This window comes from Chaetodon trifascialis, chromosome 4 (assembly GCF_039877785.1).
Source record: "Chaetodon trifascialis isolate fChaTrf1 chromosome 4, fChaTrf1.hap1, whole genome shotgun sequence".
Classification (NCBI taxonomy): Eukaryota; Metazoa; Chordata; class Actinopteri; order Chaetodontiformes; family Chaetodontidae; genus Chaetodon; species Chaetodon trifascialis.
This window is the reverse complement of record NC_092059.1, coordinates 5,232,187-5,249,305: the sequence shown is the minus strand read 5'-3', so window position 1 is coordinate 5,249,305 and position 17,119 is coordinate 5,232,187. Positions and strand designations below refer to the sequence as shown.

Genomic DNA, 17,119 nt, shown 5'->3' with positions numbered 1-17,119 from the left:
GAGGTATTTGAGTATTTCCACTCAGTGCTACTTTCTGCAGTTCAGAAGCAAATACTGCACTTTTTACTCATTTGACAACTTGAGTTAGCGCTAAATACTTTGCAGATCAAAGTTTTACATACTTAATATGTGACCACCTTATAAAATATGTTATGGATTAAACTACCCAATAATATAAAAGCAGGCATGCATTCATCCAAACTTGGTGGGATGAATGATGAAAATACTAAAAACAGCATTTTTTCAGTTGACCCTAATACAACTTGAACTAGAAACAGCTGAGGTTCCCGCTAATTGTTAATCAGTGTCTTCTGGCAGATGTTTGATCTGCTCATTAAAGTCAACATCAGGGCCGACTCCTGTCTGATGGATTTGATCAGTGCATCCCCAAAATAAAGCCCTTAAGATTATCTTAACTTCATGCAGCTACAACATGAAAATGCTGCTTACTTGATAATCAGTGTAGTAATCTTACAGTAATGTTACACTCTGACAGGAGACATGCTGTCCTTAAGGAGTACTTTTACTTTTGATAATTTATCTGCTAATGCTTTTGTACTGATAGAGCAGCTATAAGGGATATTTTACAATGACAGTGTGGAAGGTTTCAACTTTACCTAAAATGCAGGACTTTCACATGTAGTTAAGTATTTTCATATCGTGTCTCTATAAAGAGGATTTTTCCAGCTCAGCAGTGCAGTACATTCAAAAATCAAGGATATTTCTGTTTCTGTCAATTTACCAGCGTGAACGCTTTCTATGGTGTCGGTGTGTGTAGCTTTAGTCCTGTCACTGCATGCTCATCCCGTAGGAAAGCATCCTCATAACAGCCTCTCTGAAAAACAGGATGTCCCCTGCAGAACATTAATGTTATATCACAGTTTCCTGAGAAAGAAGGGAGAGAAACATTATCAAGACTCGTCACCTGTGCAGCATCCAGAGCGTCCCGAGCGTATCTCAGCCTGGAAGAAACTTCCTGTTTGTTTTGGTTTTCACTGAAAATTAGACAACATGTCCATCTCTGCAGCTATCAGCTTTGTGTCCTCTCAGTCACCCTGAAACCTCAGCTAATCCCTGAGGAGAAACGCTGCAGCAGCTGCCAGGAGGCCGGCACAGTCTTCACTCTGTGTTGATGCTTCCACCTCTTTCAGCTCTCACCGAGGCTGCATCCACAGGAAACACGGGAGACGGTTTCAGCATTCACGTGTGGAGTCATAAACACACACCTGACGCAATTTAGACTGAACAGATGAGTATTAGATCTTTCTGTGTGTCTTCATGAGAGAGTGATCTGATCACACACACACACTGAAGATATTTGCAATGTAATTTTTTCCAGTTCAAAAACCCTTTAAATAGACTGGGAGGCGAGAGGTCGCTGTGTATTTGAAGATCATAGAAGTTTAACTAGTTTGCACTAAAATATCATCTCAGTTAGCATCTCCACTGTATTTACCTTCAACCTGTGTGCTTTTCTTTCTTCCTGTTTCTATCATTTCTTCAATAAAATTAACAATATTTCCTCTTTATGTCTGCTGGATAATCATCATTGCCACTGTTTGGTACAACTTTTTAATATGGTGTGAGGCAAATTAGAAGGTATATCTTAGAAAGTGGAACCTGGTGATTGTCTTACTTGAGGTGAGAGACATGTTTTAGGTTTAAAACTGGTTTGGTCACAGCTGTGGCCTCAATTTAAAGTGAGTTTGGGTTGAAGATGTGAGCTGTTGAACAGAATCAACAACACAGGAAAGTTTGGGGTTAATCAAGTTTGTCTGTTCACATCCACACAGGCGAGGCCTAATTAGGCATTAAATGAAGACACCTGTAAATATAGATAGAGCAGACAGCCCAGAAGGTCCTAACATACCAGCTTGTTGTCAGCTGAAGAACTTTTTGAAACTGAGTTCAACCTCCAGAATATGTTTTGAACCCTCATCACACCTGAATTTAAGTCTGACATTCTGTTCTGGTGACGTCGTGGAGTTTTACACTTTAAAAGAAGGTCGTCAGCACCGCTTCAGGAAACAACTCCTGTTCTCACCATGTTGTGTGTGGGTCATCGCCTCCACTTTGCAGAGCTTGAAAGGACAAATCACGAATTATTTTAATTACACATAATTGTAATAATCATCTGCATCATTAGCTCACCCGCATCAGCTGAACATTACTGGTATGCTGATTGGGGAAAAGTCTGCTGCATGCCAGAATGACTGAGTAATTACACAAAGTAATCATCCATCATAAATAATCCAAAGATTTATACATTGAAGGCACTCTATATTGCAATCATAACTGAATATTATTAAAGGCCAAAGGAAAAGTCAAATTTATTTGTATAGCACAATTCATACACCAAGCAATTCAAAGTGCTTTACAGAAGCATAAAAATACATTAAAATCATTTCAAATTTGTTAAAATCATTTGTTCCACAGGTAAGGAGCATAATAACTGAAAGCTGCTTCACTTTGTTTGGTTCTCATTCTTGGATCACACAATAGACCTGTCCCTGATGACCTGAGAGTTTTGGATACCTTCATATGGAGTTAATAAATCTAGAATATATTTTGGTCCTGGACCATTTAATGATTTGTAGACCAACAGTAAGATTTGAAAGTCTATTCTTTGACTCACAGGAAGCCAGTGTAGTGATCTGAGGACTGGTGTGATATGGTCCATTTTTCTGGTGTTTGTAAGGACTTGTGCAGCAGCATTTTGAATCAGCTGTAGCTGCCTAATTTTTTTTGTTTAGGCCAGTAAAGACTCCGTTGCAATAGTCCAACCTACTGAAAATGAATGCATGAATAAGTTTTTCCATGTCTTCTTTAGACAGACATCCTGTAATTCTGGTTATATTTTTCAGGTGGTAGTAGGCTGATTTGGTAATGAGCTTTAAATGGTTGTTAAAATTCAGGTCAGAATCAATAATTACACCAAGATTTCTGCCTTTATCTGTTGTTGTCAGTGACATGGAGTTAAGGTGAGCACTGATCTTTGACCTTTCATTTTTGGGGCCAAATACAATCACTGTCTTATCTGCATTAAGCTGAAGAAAATTCTGGCACATCCACTCATTGATTTGATAAATACACTCACTCAGTGAAAGTAAGGGACTGTAGTCATGTGTTGACACAGAAATATAAAGTTGTGTATCATCTGCGTAAGTATGATAAGAAATATTATGATGCTCCATAATCTGAGCTCTGGGCAACATGTAGATATTGAAAAGAAGTGGTCCAAGAGTGGAACCTTGTGGCATTCCACCCATTGTCTTTTTTCGTTCAGACACATGCTCACCAATTGATACAAAGTAGTCTCTATCTTATAAAAAAGATTTGATAAAAGTCTGAGGCACGACAAGGAGAAGGGTGACTGTGGGTGTTTGTGTTTTCCAGTAATTTATTGTAAGGTGTGGAAACGAAGCCACGGTGAAGACCCATGGGTGGTCTCGGACATCACGCTGACCCCTCACTCTGTTTCTATGGAAAGCTCCAGGCCTCTTCTCAGAAACACTTCATCTCCCACAGAGTGCTGTACAGAAGGATGAAGACACACACACACACACACACACACACACACACACACACACACACAGAATCTGTATCCAAACAATGACAGTGTCCCAGTTATCAGAACATTTTGGCAGACCTTCAGCTTTTCCCAGAAACTACAGATATGATGTGTGTCAATGATGTGAAGCAACAGAAATGAGACAAAGTGTCATTTCTTACAGTGTCTGCTCTGTTTTCGTGCAGGGTCATATCTGGAAAACAAAGTAACAGATCAATCAATTTATTATGTGAAGTTCTGAAGAAGAACGAGAATATTTGGAGGCAAAATATCATATCATTTTCTTTTTTTTAAATACTGCAGACACATGTTGAGTCTCCTTCCTCACTATGAAGCCACTAAACCTGTTGCTTCTTTTGAATCCTGGTTTGAAAACTCACTTTCATGGGCTCACTTCGCAGCAGTTCGATTTGTGCAATCTCTGCCACTTCTTTCACTTCCAGCTGTCTTTATCTTCGCTCTTTGCCTTGTTTGTCTCACACTTCTGAGGCTGTGCAGATGGACTGAAGCTGGACTGGTTGCTCTAAAATTAACAACTGCTCAGTTGAACAAACAAGAAGCAGCATTTACACATCAAATCAGTGATCAGAGTTCCAAAGAAATGAGGAGCAGACTCTATTTTTATCATGTGATACTTAATAAAACCCTGTAACGCTACCTTGAGCCCTGAGTCATGGCTATTTTGGTGACAGGCGTATCAGAAAAGACCAAAATAAACCCACTGTTTCTCACTAATTATTGGAACAGTGCTCTAAAAACAGACGAATTATGTAAATTCCTCTGCAGAGTCCCTAGAGGGAGGAGGAGGAGGGCTCAATAACTTCCAGTCAGTCTTTCTGGACAACTGGACAACTGAGCCCTTTTTCTGTCCACAATTCCCAGAAACCTCCCAAAAGATGTTTCCTGACATTCCTGCTCACATTAAACACACCGATACGTCACCACCAAGCACAGTGACGAGCAGTGACTGACTGTTTCGGGTTTAAATCGCCACAAAGCTTCAACCTGCAGCAAATGTTTAATATTAAAAGTGACGTCTTTATGACAGTTTAAGTTGAGAAGTGCGGATGTCTGACTTTAAGCAGTCATAACAGGGTGTCAGGGACAAATATTCTGTTTTGATTATTGCAACAGATGAGTCAGATCATTCTCGTGTGGGATGGTTATAGGACATTTCTGGCTTGTTCATTTGCTTGAATTCAAAAAACACAATATGTGAGGCTTATTTTCTTATTGTCTAGGCAGCCTTGAAACAGCTGGATGGAGTGCCAAACATTCTTCTTCTTCTTCTTCTCACCGTCTGATTCCAGTTTCCATCAAAGGGAATCCACGAGTACCCACAGAGCTAAGAGCCAAACAGTTTCCTCTTTGAGAATTGCAAAGTGATTTCTGTAAACATACGAGGCTTTCCTGAGAACTCTGACTCTCCAGCTGCAGAGAACAACGTGCTAATGGATCAGACTGTCAGGACATGTGATTGGTTGCTTCGCATGAGAAGCAGAGACTGTTTGGAACAAATAGCTCTCAACTTTCAGCAGCGTGGTCGTCTGAGGAATATGATGTTAGACTAAAGGAACTCTGAGAAACACAAACAAGGAAGGGAATCTGCTAATCATTTCTTAAACATCTTACTCACACTGTCATTTGTTTATGTGGTTGTTAACAAAGTATTTTAACAATATGTGTTGATTTTTAGAATAGCAACGTTCATCCATTACTCCAGATAAGTGAGCTATATATACACTTCAAGCACAATGAATGAATGGCTGAACAAATGAATGAATGAGGAGTCACTGTTTCATTCAGGGACCCGACTGTCCTGCAGGTGAACTTCCTCATATCTCCAAATTGTGAGTAAACATGAGCAGTTCAGCACATGATGTGTCTTCGTCTTCTCTCTGAAGATGCTTTTTTTTTCTGATTTGTTCTGAACACTTAGTCTGTACTGACACGTCGATGCTCAGGTTGTTGTTTACTCTCCCAGTAAAGGAGAAAAGATCAGGAGGCTCACAGTGACAATGAGACAATTTGAATTATTTTCATTCAGGTGTTTTCACAGAACAGAGCCTTAAACATTTCCAGTTATGAATCAATATAACTTGTGCTTTTCCTCCCTCTTATAAAATACTGATATGTGGGCACGTCAAAACTTCTGTAGTCCATTTATGGTCCTTGAAAAAATGGCATAAAGGAGAACACATATATACACAACATGAATACATAATGTGAAACATTCAAGTTCAGATACCTCTGGACAAGCAGTCATATTGTCTGAAAACATATCTGAGAACTAAGACTAGTAAATGTTTGCAGCTCAGAAAATAAATGGTGAAATACTCTCTCACTTCTCAAACATTACGTGTTTGAGAAATGAGAGACCTTTTCCATCCAGAGACATACAGACACTACATGGGCACGACCTGCCCTTTTATTACCGCCTCTTTAAAATAATGTTTATTTTCTTCATTGCTCACAGGACGCGTGTGTCCTTCAATCACTTCTAACCACATTATGTTGCTCATAAGATTTCCGATCACCTTTACTTCACCCCCGAATCAGCTTTGGCTCTTAGTCAGAGAGTGCTGATGACCAGTCATGGTCAGTCTCTGTACGATTGCTGTGGTCAGGAGGAGCTGCCACAGCCATCCTGCCCTCATCCTCTCCATCTTCTTTCTGGCCAGTCTTTTGGACTAACTGTCGGGCAGCACAGAGGGGCTTATAGCAGGAGAGCAGCAGTGAGCGTCCACACAGTCCAGACCGGCCCGCATACATCACAGAAGACCAGGCAGAAAATGTTAACATGAAGTGAGAAGAAAGGCTTACTGATGGAGCGCAGTGTTTCCAGTGCTGGAAAGTCCATTCCCAGTACTGTATTTACTAGAAAGCACTTTACTCTGCGGCTACGCCATATTAATGCACATTACCACAGTTCTGTACTTTTAACTGCAGTGCATTTATCTGTGGTGACTCTACGGATTAAGATCTCAGATGCAAAATACCAGAGAACAAACAGAATACATTTAAAATATTTAATCCCAGTGCTTACATGGTTACATGTTAATGCAGCTGTAATATTACTGCATACTGTGTATTATATAGTAACACTCTGAGGTTTATTCTGCAAGAATTTTATTATTATTATTGAAGTATTGCAAGTTATTTTATTGTTATTCTGCAGGTATTTTTTTTACTTACATTTTTGATACTTTATTATTGTAATTATGTACTTCTGCTTGAGTAAAACTTTGAATGCAAGATTTTTACTTGCAATAGTATTTTTTTATCATTAATACTTAAGTAAAGGATCTCCTCTTGAGGAACAAGAAGTAAATTATAGTTTTGAACTGCCATCTGGTGTTGAACTGCCATCTGGTGTTGAACTGCCATCTGGTGTTGAACTGCCATCTGGTGGTGAACCTACATGACTGCTGATGAGAAACTAATGCTGGACACATTTCTGCAAGTTCTGAATTAGAAAAGTCAGATCTAAACCAATTTCCTGAAGAAAAAAATAATAATAATAAATTATTGATCAATCCAAATGCTTTCTCACTGAAGTCTCACTGTAGAGTTTTACTTGTTCTGTCTCAGCCTCTTTAACTTTTTCTATTATTTGAAAATCTCTTTGCAGAAAGCAGCTTTCATTTCTGTCTGCTTTTACCGCAGGAACAGTTCCACCTCCTCACAGCTGTCTGTGAGAGACAGAAACAGTCAGAAAGCAGAGACAGACACGTCCAAAAACATGGAAGTCTGTTGAGTCAGTGTAAGCGAAGCTGTAAAGACTCAGCGCCCCCGGAGGTCAAACCACAACCACAAGAAAGTTTCCACATATTTAATAGTTGTTCATCATGAGGCAGTTCACCACATCTTCCTCTCTTTTTTCCTTCTCTCATCCTCTAATGTTCATTTCCTCCATCCTTGTTCAGGGTGGGGGTGTACAGCACCGAGGCCAGTCGGACACGAGGTTGGCGCCAGGTTTGATCGCCTGTTTCCGTGAGAGTATCAAATCTTAGCAAAGTGTAACAAGCCCCAGCGGAGCAGTAACCTTCGAAACTCACACCTGCATCCATGGCACTCTACCCTGCCAGTGCTGCTCTGTAATGTAAAAGGATGGCTGTTATCCACATTAATCACATCATCCAGATGTGTTTTCACATGAAGCCTTCCAGCATCCAGGCAGGGCTCCCTTTTGAGGACGAGAAGAAGGTTAAGTTCACCACAGCCGTCGAAGCAAATCACATCTCTGACATCTCCACTTAGCAGCTGAGAGATTCTTCAGTTTGACATGAAAATAGATTCCTCTTTGCCAAGCAGAGCAGAGCCTCAGAACCCACTGACATCCCCCCCTTCCCTGAGAAAGAGAAGAGATCATGACAGCCTATGAGGCTTTAATGGTGTGCTAAAAACAATTCTGTGGGAAACCATGAACCAAATCACCTCAGTCTGGGCTCTGCTTTTGTGTCGCTGCTCTTTCAAGATCATGAAAGGCAGGGCACACGATTCCCAGGCCAGGTCTGGACTGCTCGTTACAGAGCACCTACGCGGATTTCATGAGGAAAATGTTACAGAGCTGGATGTTTTCTGCACCTCAGCTGAGGCCTTTAATCTGCCCCAGGCGTCAGCCGATCACACGTTCATTACCACAGGCTCCAGCCTTTGCAAGAGCCTGACTATTCTGAAGAGAGCGCATCAAATCATTTGACTTACAAATCCTCTTAATCGACCGTTGCCTGTGATAGCCCAGATGTGAAACGGATGACAGAGCAGGAAGAGGAAACAGTCTGGACAAATGTCTGCGTTGGGAAAATGAGAGTCCAAACTCTGAGTCGTTTTTCTTTATTTGATATGATAGTCGTCATAGAGAGCGGAAGGAAGCGTTTATCTGCGCTGTCTCTGGCAGAGGATTTGGTCACTTGATGTCTGATCTCACTGGAGCTGAGAAGAAGACGAGCAGCCAGGCCTGTTTGCTCCTCAGCACCCATTGGGCCAACGCCCGCAGCCTTCGCTATGACCTCACATGCTCCTCAGTGCCAAGGAAGTCTCCCCTTGGGTGTTCCAGCGCTGCTGAGAATAGCGAATAAAGAGGGTGGGGTCAGGCTGTCCGTGTGGTGCACTCACAATTATTCACGCGCTGCACTGCACTCATGTATGCAGCCGCAGTCATGGGTCCTCCATGTTTCCGTCTACCTCTGTTTTGTCCCTCCTGTCATAAATTTTGAGATCCTCCTGTGCAAAACCTGCATCCTGCTCTGTTCCAGATGTGTTTAACGGCCTCTCTGGGCCAAAGACAGCACTGCCTCTCTTGGAGGTACAGAGGCCCTGTCGACCTGCATTGACTCATTGACTCCACAATCACAGCCTGAGCTGACTGATAACGCATATTCATGTTCAGTTTGTTCTTTTGTCACTGATACATTCTTGCTCCATGTCTGTTTTTGCATCTCCCGCCCTTGATTTCCTGCTCTCTATTTTAATATTCCCTTTGATTTATGCACTGCAGCCTGGTCACCCATAACCATGTCGTCATGTGCTGTGATATAGAGCCCCATTAAAGTTCCCCCTCTGGTCTGGCTGAGGGCGGGTACTCATCACGCTCAAGCTCCAGAATCTCAGCTCTTGCCAGCATTGAGCGTATTAAGCACGTCCAGAGGAAACATCACACGGTCCAGCAGTGTTGTGTCAGGCTTCTTCCACCAAACTGGAAACTTTGGTTGGATTTGCAGCTCTGAGTCTGTTTAGGGTGAGCTCCAGCAACTACCGTCTCTCCACCTTGGGCCGTGAATTAAGATTTCACTTCAAGCACCTGCTCAGCCCTTGTCACTTTGGTGGCAGAGGAAATAGTGGTTGCATCAGTTTGCTAGACAGCTAAATCTGGATGTAGAAGTTTATTGCTCTCTCGCTGTCAAATGAAAATATGTTCTCCAGCGCTTTATTGCATTACAGCTCATTGAAGAGACAGAGAACAGCCATTTCAAACTTCTCTCTCATCTCTATCTATCCACAGTCTGGGGTCACTGTGTCCATGACCACAGTTTAGCACAGCACACCTAAGTAAATAACACCCCCTCCTCCCACCAGGCTCACAGAAGGACAACTGAACTGAGGCAGACCCTTCAGGCTGCCTCCCAGTTATATCACGGTAGCAGGACCGGGTCTGAGTCCCAGGAGCCAGGACCTCTCTGAACCGCTGCAGATCAGACAAGAAACTCATTGTGTGGGAATGCGATGAGGAGGCATGGAGAAGTTTCCATGACATGGGCTTCTGCATATTCTTCACATTTATTTTCCATTATATTCCACAAGTCTCTCAGTGTTGCTAATGCAAGGGTTAAAGGATGTTTTCTACTTCTGTGAGGATACACTTGAATTTGTCTGCCTCCACAGAGAGTTTGTTGGTGGTTTATGTTTACTCTGGTATGACGCCGAAATCACAACATATTTTGTTACCCTGTCTGTGAGTAAAATCATGTTAAGTAAGCTACGCCATTCAGTATATTTTGTTCTTGACACAAAATCACAGTTCATGCTGCATCGTCTCAGTGCAGCTTCAAACCCACCATGTAATCAATAATAAGCATCAGCACAGACAAGCGCTGTTCAGCCGAGCGTTATCAGATGAATACAGTTTCCATCTAATCCACTAAATAACTTCTTTTCTACTCGATAATCCTGAATAGAGCAGAGAATTAACAAGAAACAGCACTCCGTCTTATTGACAGACTTTTCTTAAAGGCTCAGAGGTCATGGAGGCCCTGCAGAGCACACGCCTGATTTTAGATATTAGATATGGGTTGAAGAGGCAGCAATATAATTGGTTTGCCCAGTGAGGCAGCGGAGTGCATGACTGGGCAAGACCTGGAGATAGGGAGACGTAATTAAAGGGCTGAACATCCTAAAGCAGTGTGTGAAGGCATCACGAGAGGGAAGATGCTGCTGGGATTCCCTGAAGGAACTCATTCAGATGTGAACATGCTGGTGCACCCGCACACATGGATGATGCAGAGTGACTGAGAGGGTTGTTTTGTTTATTTTTTTATTTTTTAAAAGTCCTCTATCTGGAATAACTTTAGGCTTCTGGTATTTCTTTTCAGGGTATAATTTCAGGGGCTTGCGGACAGGCAAGCCAGGCAGTTGCTTGGAGCCCCCAGCCACTAGGGGGGCCCCAGCCACTTATTTACAACAACGATTACTGATAGGCCTGGGCTTTCAGGGACCTCTGTTGGTCCCTGGACCTCACTTTGAGAACCACTAATCTATTTTTTCAGTATTCATCTCGAATGTCCCAGAAATTGTGCATTTATGTGTGCAAAATACAAATTTTTTACAGAGTGCACGGGTGGGGTGGGGGCCCCAGGGATTCCTTGCTTGGAGCCCCAAGAGACCCTAGCAACGCCACTGTATAATTTATGGGACATTTTTCCACATAAATACTTGTGCAGAAGTACAAAGAATGTTCTAACAGATGTTTTTCTTTTCTTTTTGCATGTGTGGTACAGGAAGATATCTTGTCATATTAAATTTTTGACATGAATGTGACATAAAAACCGAGTATTCAGAAACTTCCGCTGCAGTGTTTTTAACTGGAGCTCATCTTCATGATGGAGCAGCAGCACCATCTGTTGTTAAAACAGGGTAGCAGTAATACTGTGACATCAGAAAATGTTAATTGGGGGAATTACTGAGTCTACTGTGGGAAAATAACTACAGTGGAATCCTTTGAGAGCCCAAAATACAAGTGATGAAAAGGAGGGTTGTTATAAATTTGTCTCTGAATGCTTGTTCAGTTCTAATTGATCAATTTGCATTACCATGGCATTCTAACACCGGATACATATGAGTATATATCTTTAAACTACAATTTGCTACACTGCTGAGAAAATCACCTATAGTCAATAAAAAATAGACACAATTAACAAAAAACTGAAAACAAAAATTTAATTAAAGGTTTGTCATTTATTCTTTAAAAACACTCTCATGAAAGGCACAGTCAAAGAATTTATTCATATACAGTGCTGAGTCAGTTTTTAAATTCAAGCATTTGAGGGGAAATTGCGTTCAGTAGTATTGGATGTGATCATGTAAGTGGTGATATGCAAATGACAAAAACAATAAACAGAATTGTCACATTGAGGGTTGTTCTCAAACCTCGACCTTTATCTACAGATCTACAGCCCCAGATTCCCAAAAAGTTGGGACGCTGTGTAAAACATAAATAAAACAGAATGTGATCATTTGCTGATCCTTTTTGACATAAACTCAACTGAAAACAGCACAAAGTCAGTACATTTAATGTCTGATCTCATCAGCTTCATTGGTTTTTGTAAATATCTGCTTATTCTGAATCTGATGCGGCAACACGTTTCAAAGACCGGGAAAGATGTGGAACACTCCAAAAACACCTGTTTGGATCATTCCACAGGTAAACAGGTTGATTGGTAACAGGTGAGAGCATCATGATTGGGTATGAAAGGGGGGGCATCCTGGAAAGGCTCAGTCGTTCATAGAGGACAGAGCGAGGTTCACCACTTTGTGAACACATGATTGGATGAAGGAGATTACTGCATGGACTCAGGAACACTTCAAAACCGTTGTCAGTAAACACAGTTTGTTCGGAAATGACTGCATTCTGTTTTTATTTATCTTTTTGGAATCAGGGTTATAAAAGTAATTTTCAGAATATAAAACAACAGCACCAAAAAATCAAAATAAGAAAAGTTTTAAAAAGCACACAGCAACCACTAACACTAAAAATCACATTGACCGATATCAGTCGCTCAAGTACTGAAGGAGCTGAAGTTAGCACTGATCATTAGCACCATACTGCATGTCCCACACGGCCAAAGAGGTCTGCTCCATAGATGCTGACTTTTGGTAAAAAGTAGAGAGGAGTCAAGGTTGAGTGTGTTTCCTGTAGATAGCTGCCAGACTAAGAAAGGGCTACTGTGCAGGTCGGGTGTACTTTGAAGTCTCTGATGATCACTAAAACACTGTTAGTATTATCTATGAAAAGCCACAGAGTAAACGCGGTAAACTAAGACAGCTGTTCAGTCAGCTGCTTTATCTATAACCTACTGTCACTACTGCTACTGTCAATGTGCCGTCAAGCTGCCTTCCATCAATGTAAACTCTGAGCAGCCTTTGGGTGGGACAGCATCTCAGGATTTCATTACTTTATTTGGTGGAAGCACAAGAGTAACCAGAAGTGACAATACCTCAGACTTTATTTAACTGACATGTCGTACAGGTGTTGACAGAGCGGCCGGAGCTCACAGGCGGCTGGCTGTGAGACGTTCAGGAGAGAGGCTTCTTTTGCTGTTAAATGCCTAAAAAGGGATAATGACGCTGATTACATTCATATCTTTTGAGTAAAGTTATAATAAAGCAAATCAAAATAAACTGATTAGACAGTACATACCCTTTGGGCCGGGGGTGTGCATGCATGTTAAGTGGAAAAAAAAATGAATCTGAGGTTTATGAGTAGCTGAGCAGATCCCCAGATGTCTGTGTGTTTGGCTGCCCTGTTAAATAAAATAAGGACTTACAAGACTGCGAGTTGGGCTGAGAGAACGAGAGCGCATGGGGCTGACACTCCTGCTCCGGCTTCTACTCCACTGCAAGGACACACACATCACCAGTAAACACATGAGCTTTCCCATGTGCCTTCAGGCTCTTACACACGGCAACACTTTGACGAATTCTGCTATTTTTTTGGAGTATTATACAGTCAGTACCAGAGCGCCTCTTCTGGTCACAGCCTCGCCCTTCACAACCACAGAATCTCCTTCCAGCAAGACTGGCCACACATGGTGCATCACCAGAGGAGCGGTGAACTCGGAGTCATAGCTGCGACGGTACCTGTCAGACAGAGAGGGAGGTTAAACAGTGAAGGAGGGCTGTGAGCATTTATGTGTGAGTGTGATGTGTTGAGGGTGACATCTACTGGTAGAGACAGCAAATAACCATACAGGCAGTAGTTCATAGGGTGATGCTAACAGTGCATAAAAATGACCAAATAAACACCACAGATTTACTCTGAAACCTTTCATGGGCGTCTATTTCCTGTGAAAGCAAACTTCATGCAGCCTTGATAAAGAACTTAGACACATCACTGCACAAAGAACTGACTTGCTGTCATCGTAGAGTTCTCCATCACTGGCAAAGGCCAAGTCGAGCGGGGGGTCCAGCGTCTGCATGGCGAAGGCCACCCTGCACGTGTCCCTGATCAAGGCACTGATGAGGGCAAAGTCCACCTCTGGCGGGAACGAGATCCGAGGGTTCACATTCATGGCATTGATCACATCCTGCGTGGATGATACACACAGTCGGCCCTTGTCAGCATCAAACATTCATTTGTTCAGAAATGACGCAGAGAACACATGAGAGAAGCATTCAGTCCTACATTGACGCTGGCCTGAACGTCATAGAGGTCCAGGTTTCTGACGATGTAGTCCACAGCTGCATCCTCGAGACTCTCTGGCCCGAAGTGGGACGGGGACAACGTCTTTCTCACACGTAGCTTGAACTGACGGTAGGCCAGCTTTGCTGTCTTGAAGGATTCCTGAGACACAACAACATGAAAAAATATATCATCATATACAACCCTGATTAAATAAAGCAACTAGGCAGATCAAATAAGCAGATTTTGCACTCAGTTTCTCTACATGCTCTTCTGATCTGCCCATCTCTAACTACAATCATACCACGACAGCAATGAAGATGATTTTCTGGACCATCTCTAAGTCAGCGATGTAGCGTCTAAGCAGGGTCTGGGCCTCCAGACGCTCCACAGCGTACAGGTCACTGAAGCGTGACACCAGGCGTGCGTGGCGGGAGGAGTTAGTGAGCTGAGCTCTGGTGGGCGACTCGCTCCTCAAAGGGCTGGAAGAGCGACTGAGCCTGGGCAAGGGGCTCGGAGAACGACTTCTCACCAACCTGAGGGAGGCGGAGAGAGGAACACCTGGAATTGCCATTTGAGGCATTGCTCTGTGTGGTGGTGGAGTCTCTGTGTGTGTATTCAGTATTTGCATGTGTGTGCTGGGTGCAGGTGTACCTCTCCTGCAGCATGGCCTTCTCTGTGCTCAGGTAGGACACTTCATCTCTCAGCAAGCGAATCTGGCGCTCGTAGTCATCAAGAGCATCCACCTTCCTCTTATAAATCTCCACCTGTTCAAGTGTGGACCGCAGGCTGAAACACAGACACGCTTCACATCAACAGAGGAGCACACGCAACATGTTGCATTTTAAAGCCAGAAGATTACGGCAGTAGCTGACGGTAACACCCACTCTGCTTTCAGTTGTAATATTTCATCTTCAGTTGCCAGCAGAGTGGTTGCTGATTTGCTCTTTGTCTCATCCAGTTCCCTCTGAGCATCGGCCAATCTGTTACAACAAAAAATAAGAACATTTAATAGCATGTTTCATGCATTTCAGAGCATTTCAGTTCACCTGGGAGGGTGCAAAAGGAAATAAAATGTATAAGCAGCTTTTCTATACATCCCTTTGTACATGGACTTGTATCTATACCATGTAATTTTTCAATTATTTAAACATGAGTCATGCAAGTAGAGGTGGTAAACTTGCTGGCTGCAGTCTATTGCTCCACTTCTACTGCCTTATATCTCCTAGACTCACTCTGATCTGACGGAGTCCAACTGCAGACGGGTGGAGCACAGCTCAGTGTCCATCCTCTGCATGTTGCTATCATGGGAGGCAGAGAGCTCCCTGATTCTCCGGTCCTTTTCTGCTGAATCCTGACAAATGATACAACACAGTACCAATGATATACAGTAACCACAATGCCAGGTGGCCATAAGAGAGGAATTGGTTGTACATTTTGATGTATTTTGCAATGTGGATTGTTATTTAGCCTAGTAACAGGTAATGGCACCTGGATGAGCTGCAGACTGGTGTCATCACTGACCGAGGGCCTCGCTATTGAGAAACAGGTTCCAAGCCACGGCAGCAGCCGCATTTTGAGAGTGTCCACTCCAGCATAGTGTCCGCCTGCCGCGTTGAATAGTTCAGGACTGATTACAACCTGGTTAATGCTTTGCAAATGAAAATGTGCTATGCTCTCAACGTGAAACTCACCTTCAGCAGCTGTGAGGTTGAGGATGGCGAACAGTTGGCCCTGGATCTTGGCAGTTAGTTCAATCAGCTCACAACATCTATTTAGATTCTGGTCACAGGAAATAACCTGGAACAGTAATTAGTAGTCAAGTTTTTACATTAAAAACCCATAAAGCATTTGAAATCATAAAACGTTACAGGCTCGTCCTTATAGGCTTGCTCTTTTACTGTTATGATCTCTATAAGCTATTGTGGAATTGGTTATTATTATTGTTAGAAAAACTTTTTTTTTTATGTAAAGACAGAGTTGTTATAACAGACAGATGAGGGCAGATTTCCCTCTCATAGCCCACAGGAAGAGTCGGAGGACTATCCAAGAGGAGCAGCAGGTAGCTAGCCCAGTTTTTCACGACACAACAAAATGTTTAATGCCGCACAATGACTGCTGTGTGTATTTCTGCCTATATAACCTGCAAATAATCACTATATTTGAAGTTCAAGTCGCTTCCGGTCGCTCTGCAAAGCGCTGTTCCGGTGTAGCCGCCCGGCGGGTTTTATACAGGAAGTAACGTGACGTGAACCATCTCAACAGTGACGTAAAAGATCTTTGGAATCGTCCAACCGTAGCCATGGGGACTGGCGTCCATAGCAACCAAACTCTACCGGGAAATCAATGTCGTCTAAACGAAGTGAATTCCTCTACTGTGATGTTTCAAACGGTTTCATGAGTCTGCAAACCATCGTGCTGCAACTGTGTTATCCATAACTGATATGATAACGGGTCAAATTTAATTTAGTAATCTTAATTTTAGGGCAGATAGTGAAAAAAACACCTGTCGCCCTTCGTAAACAAAGCAGTTTATAATATTATCCACAAAGCCTTGACTAAAATAACATGTATAATTAATGCATAACACACAAACATATTTTAACGGCTGCTTCTCGAGGGAACCACAGACAGCTCGCCTGGGAGTGCTCTGGTCAGATTTGGGTCGGACATCACTTATTAATGAACTTACATGGTAGTCTTTGTGCCAGCTCTCAAGCTTGTCCTGCAAGACGCTGAAGGAAGATGTGTTGGTCAGTCTCCTCAGAGAGTCGGCCATGTCCGTCCACAACACCGAGCGTAACGGGTTTAAAACGCCGCCGCAGGAGGAGGAGGAGGAGGAGGAGGAGGAGGAGAGCCGTGAGCGCAGTTAAAATTCCTGTCCTGGCAGCTTTCTCCACCTACAGCACAGATGCCAAGCACCGCCTCAGTTGTGGCAACCAAAGTGAGGAGACCAAAGAATCACACGGTGTTTTAAATAATAACTGGAGGCGGGTGAAGAACGGGCTCCGTCTGTGGCTGTGGAGTCTGTGGAGTCAGTTCGATCGTAATGTCATCCTGACAAACGACACCAAAAGCCGCAGAGGAAACCCTGACGCTCAGTAACACACACGGTGATGTTTCCGCCCGAGCGAGTTCAGATCCGATTATAA

The 17,119-nt window shown here is 42.8% G+C and overlaps 1 protein-coding gene across 2 annotated transcripts; it reads right to left on the bottom strand.

Annotated features, from left to right (window-relative positions):
• Nucleotides 1-11,508: 11,508 nt before the first annotated feature.
• On the bottom strand, nt 11,509-16,771 carry spata18 (spermatogenesis associated 18). 2 transcript variants are annotated; one of them, XR_011602131.1, is made up of 12 exons: nt 16,660-16,771; nt 15,662-15,767; nt 15,459-15,574; nt 15,203-15,321; nt 14,855-14,950; nt 14,622-14,756; nt 14,272-14,503; nt 13,971-14,129; nt 13,697-13,872; nt 13,303-13,426; nt 12,987-13,182; nt 11,509-12,894 (listed from the first exon to the last, which is right to left on the bottom strand). XR_011602131.1 is itself a non-coding variant. In XM_070961158.1 (12 exons), the coding sequence occupies exons 1-12, from the start codon at nt 16,744-16,746 to the stop codon at nt 12,838-12,840; spliced, it is 1,476 nt and encodes a 491-aa protein (XP_070817259.1). In that variant the 5' UTR covers nt 16,747-16,771; the 3' UTR covers nt 12,710-12,837. The 2 variants fall into 2 exon arrangements, 1 of the variants encoding a protein (XP_070817259.1); XM_070961158.1 differs by having other exon boundaries at nt 12,710-12,894; nt 13,114-13,182.
• Nucleotides 16,772-17,119: the final 348 nt, after the last annotated feature.

What these genes read in the sequence shown, in the direction of transcription:
- spata18 (XM_070961158.1), bottom strand. Translation starts at nt 16,746, where the DNA reads ATGGCCGACTCTCTGAGGAGACTGACCAACACATCTTCCTTCAGCGTC. An exon ending in AAGGCCATGCTGCAGGAGAG is followed by an intron (nt 14,504 to 14,621) that starts GTACACCTGCAC and finishes CGCCTCCCTCAG; the next exon opens with GTTGGTGAGAAGTCGTTCTC. An exon ending in TCATCTTCATTGCTGTCGTG is followed by an intron (nt 14,130 to 14,271) that starts GTATGATTGTAG and finishes GTTGTGTCTCAG; the next exon opens with GAATCCTTCAAGACAGCAAA.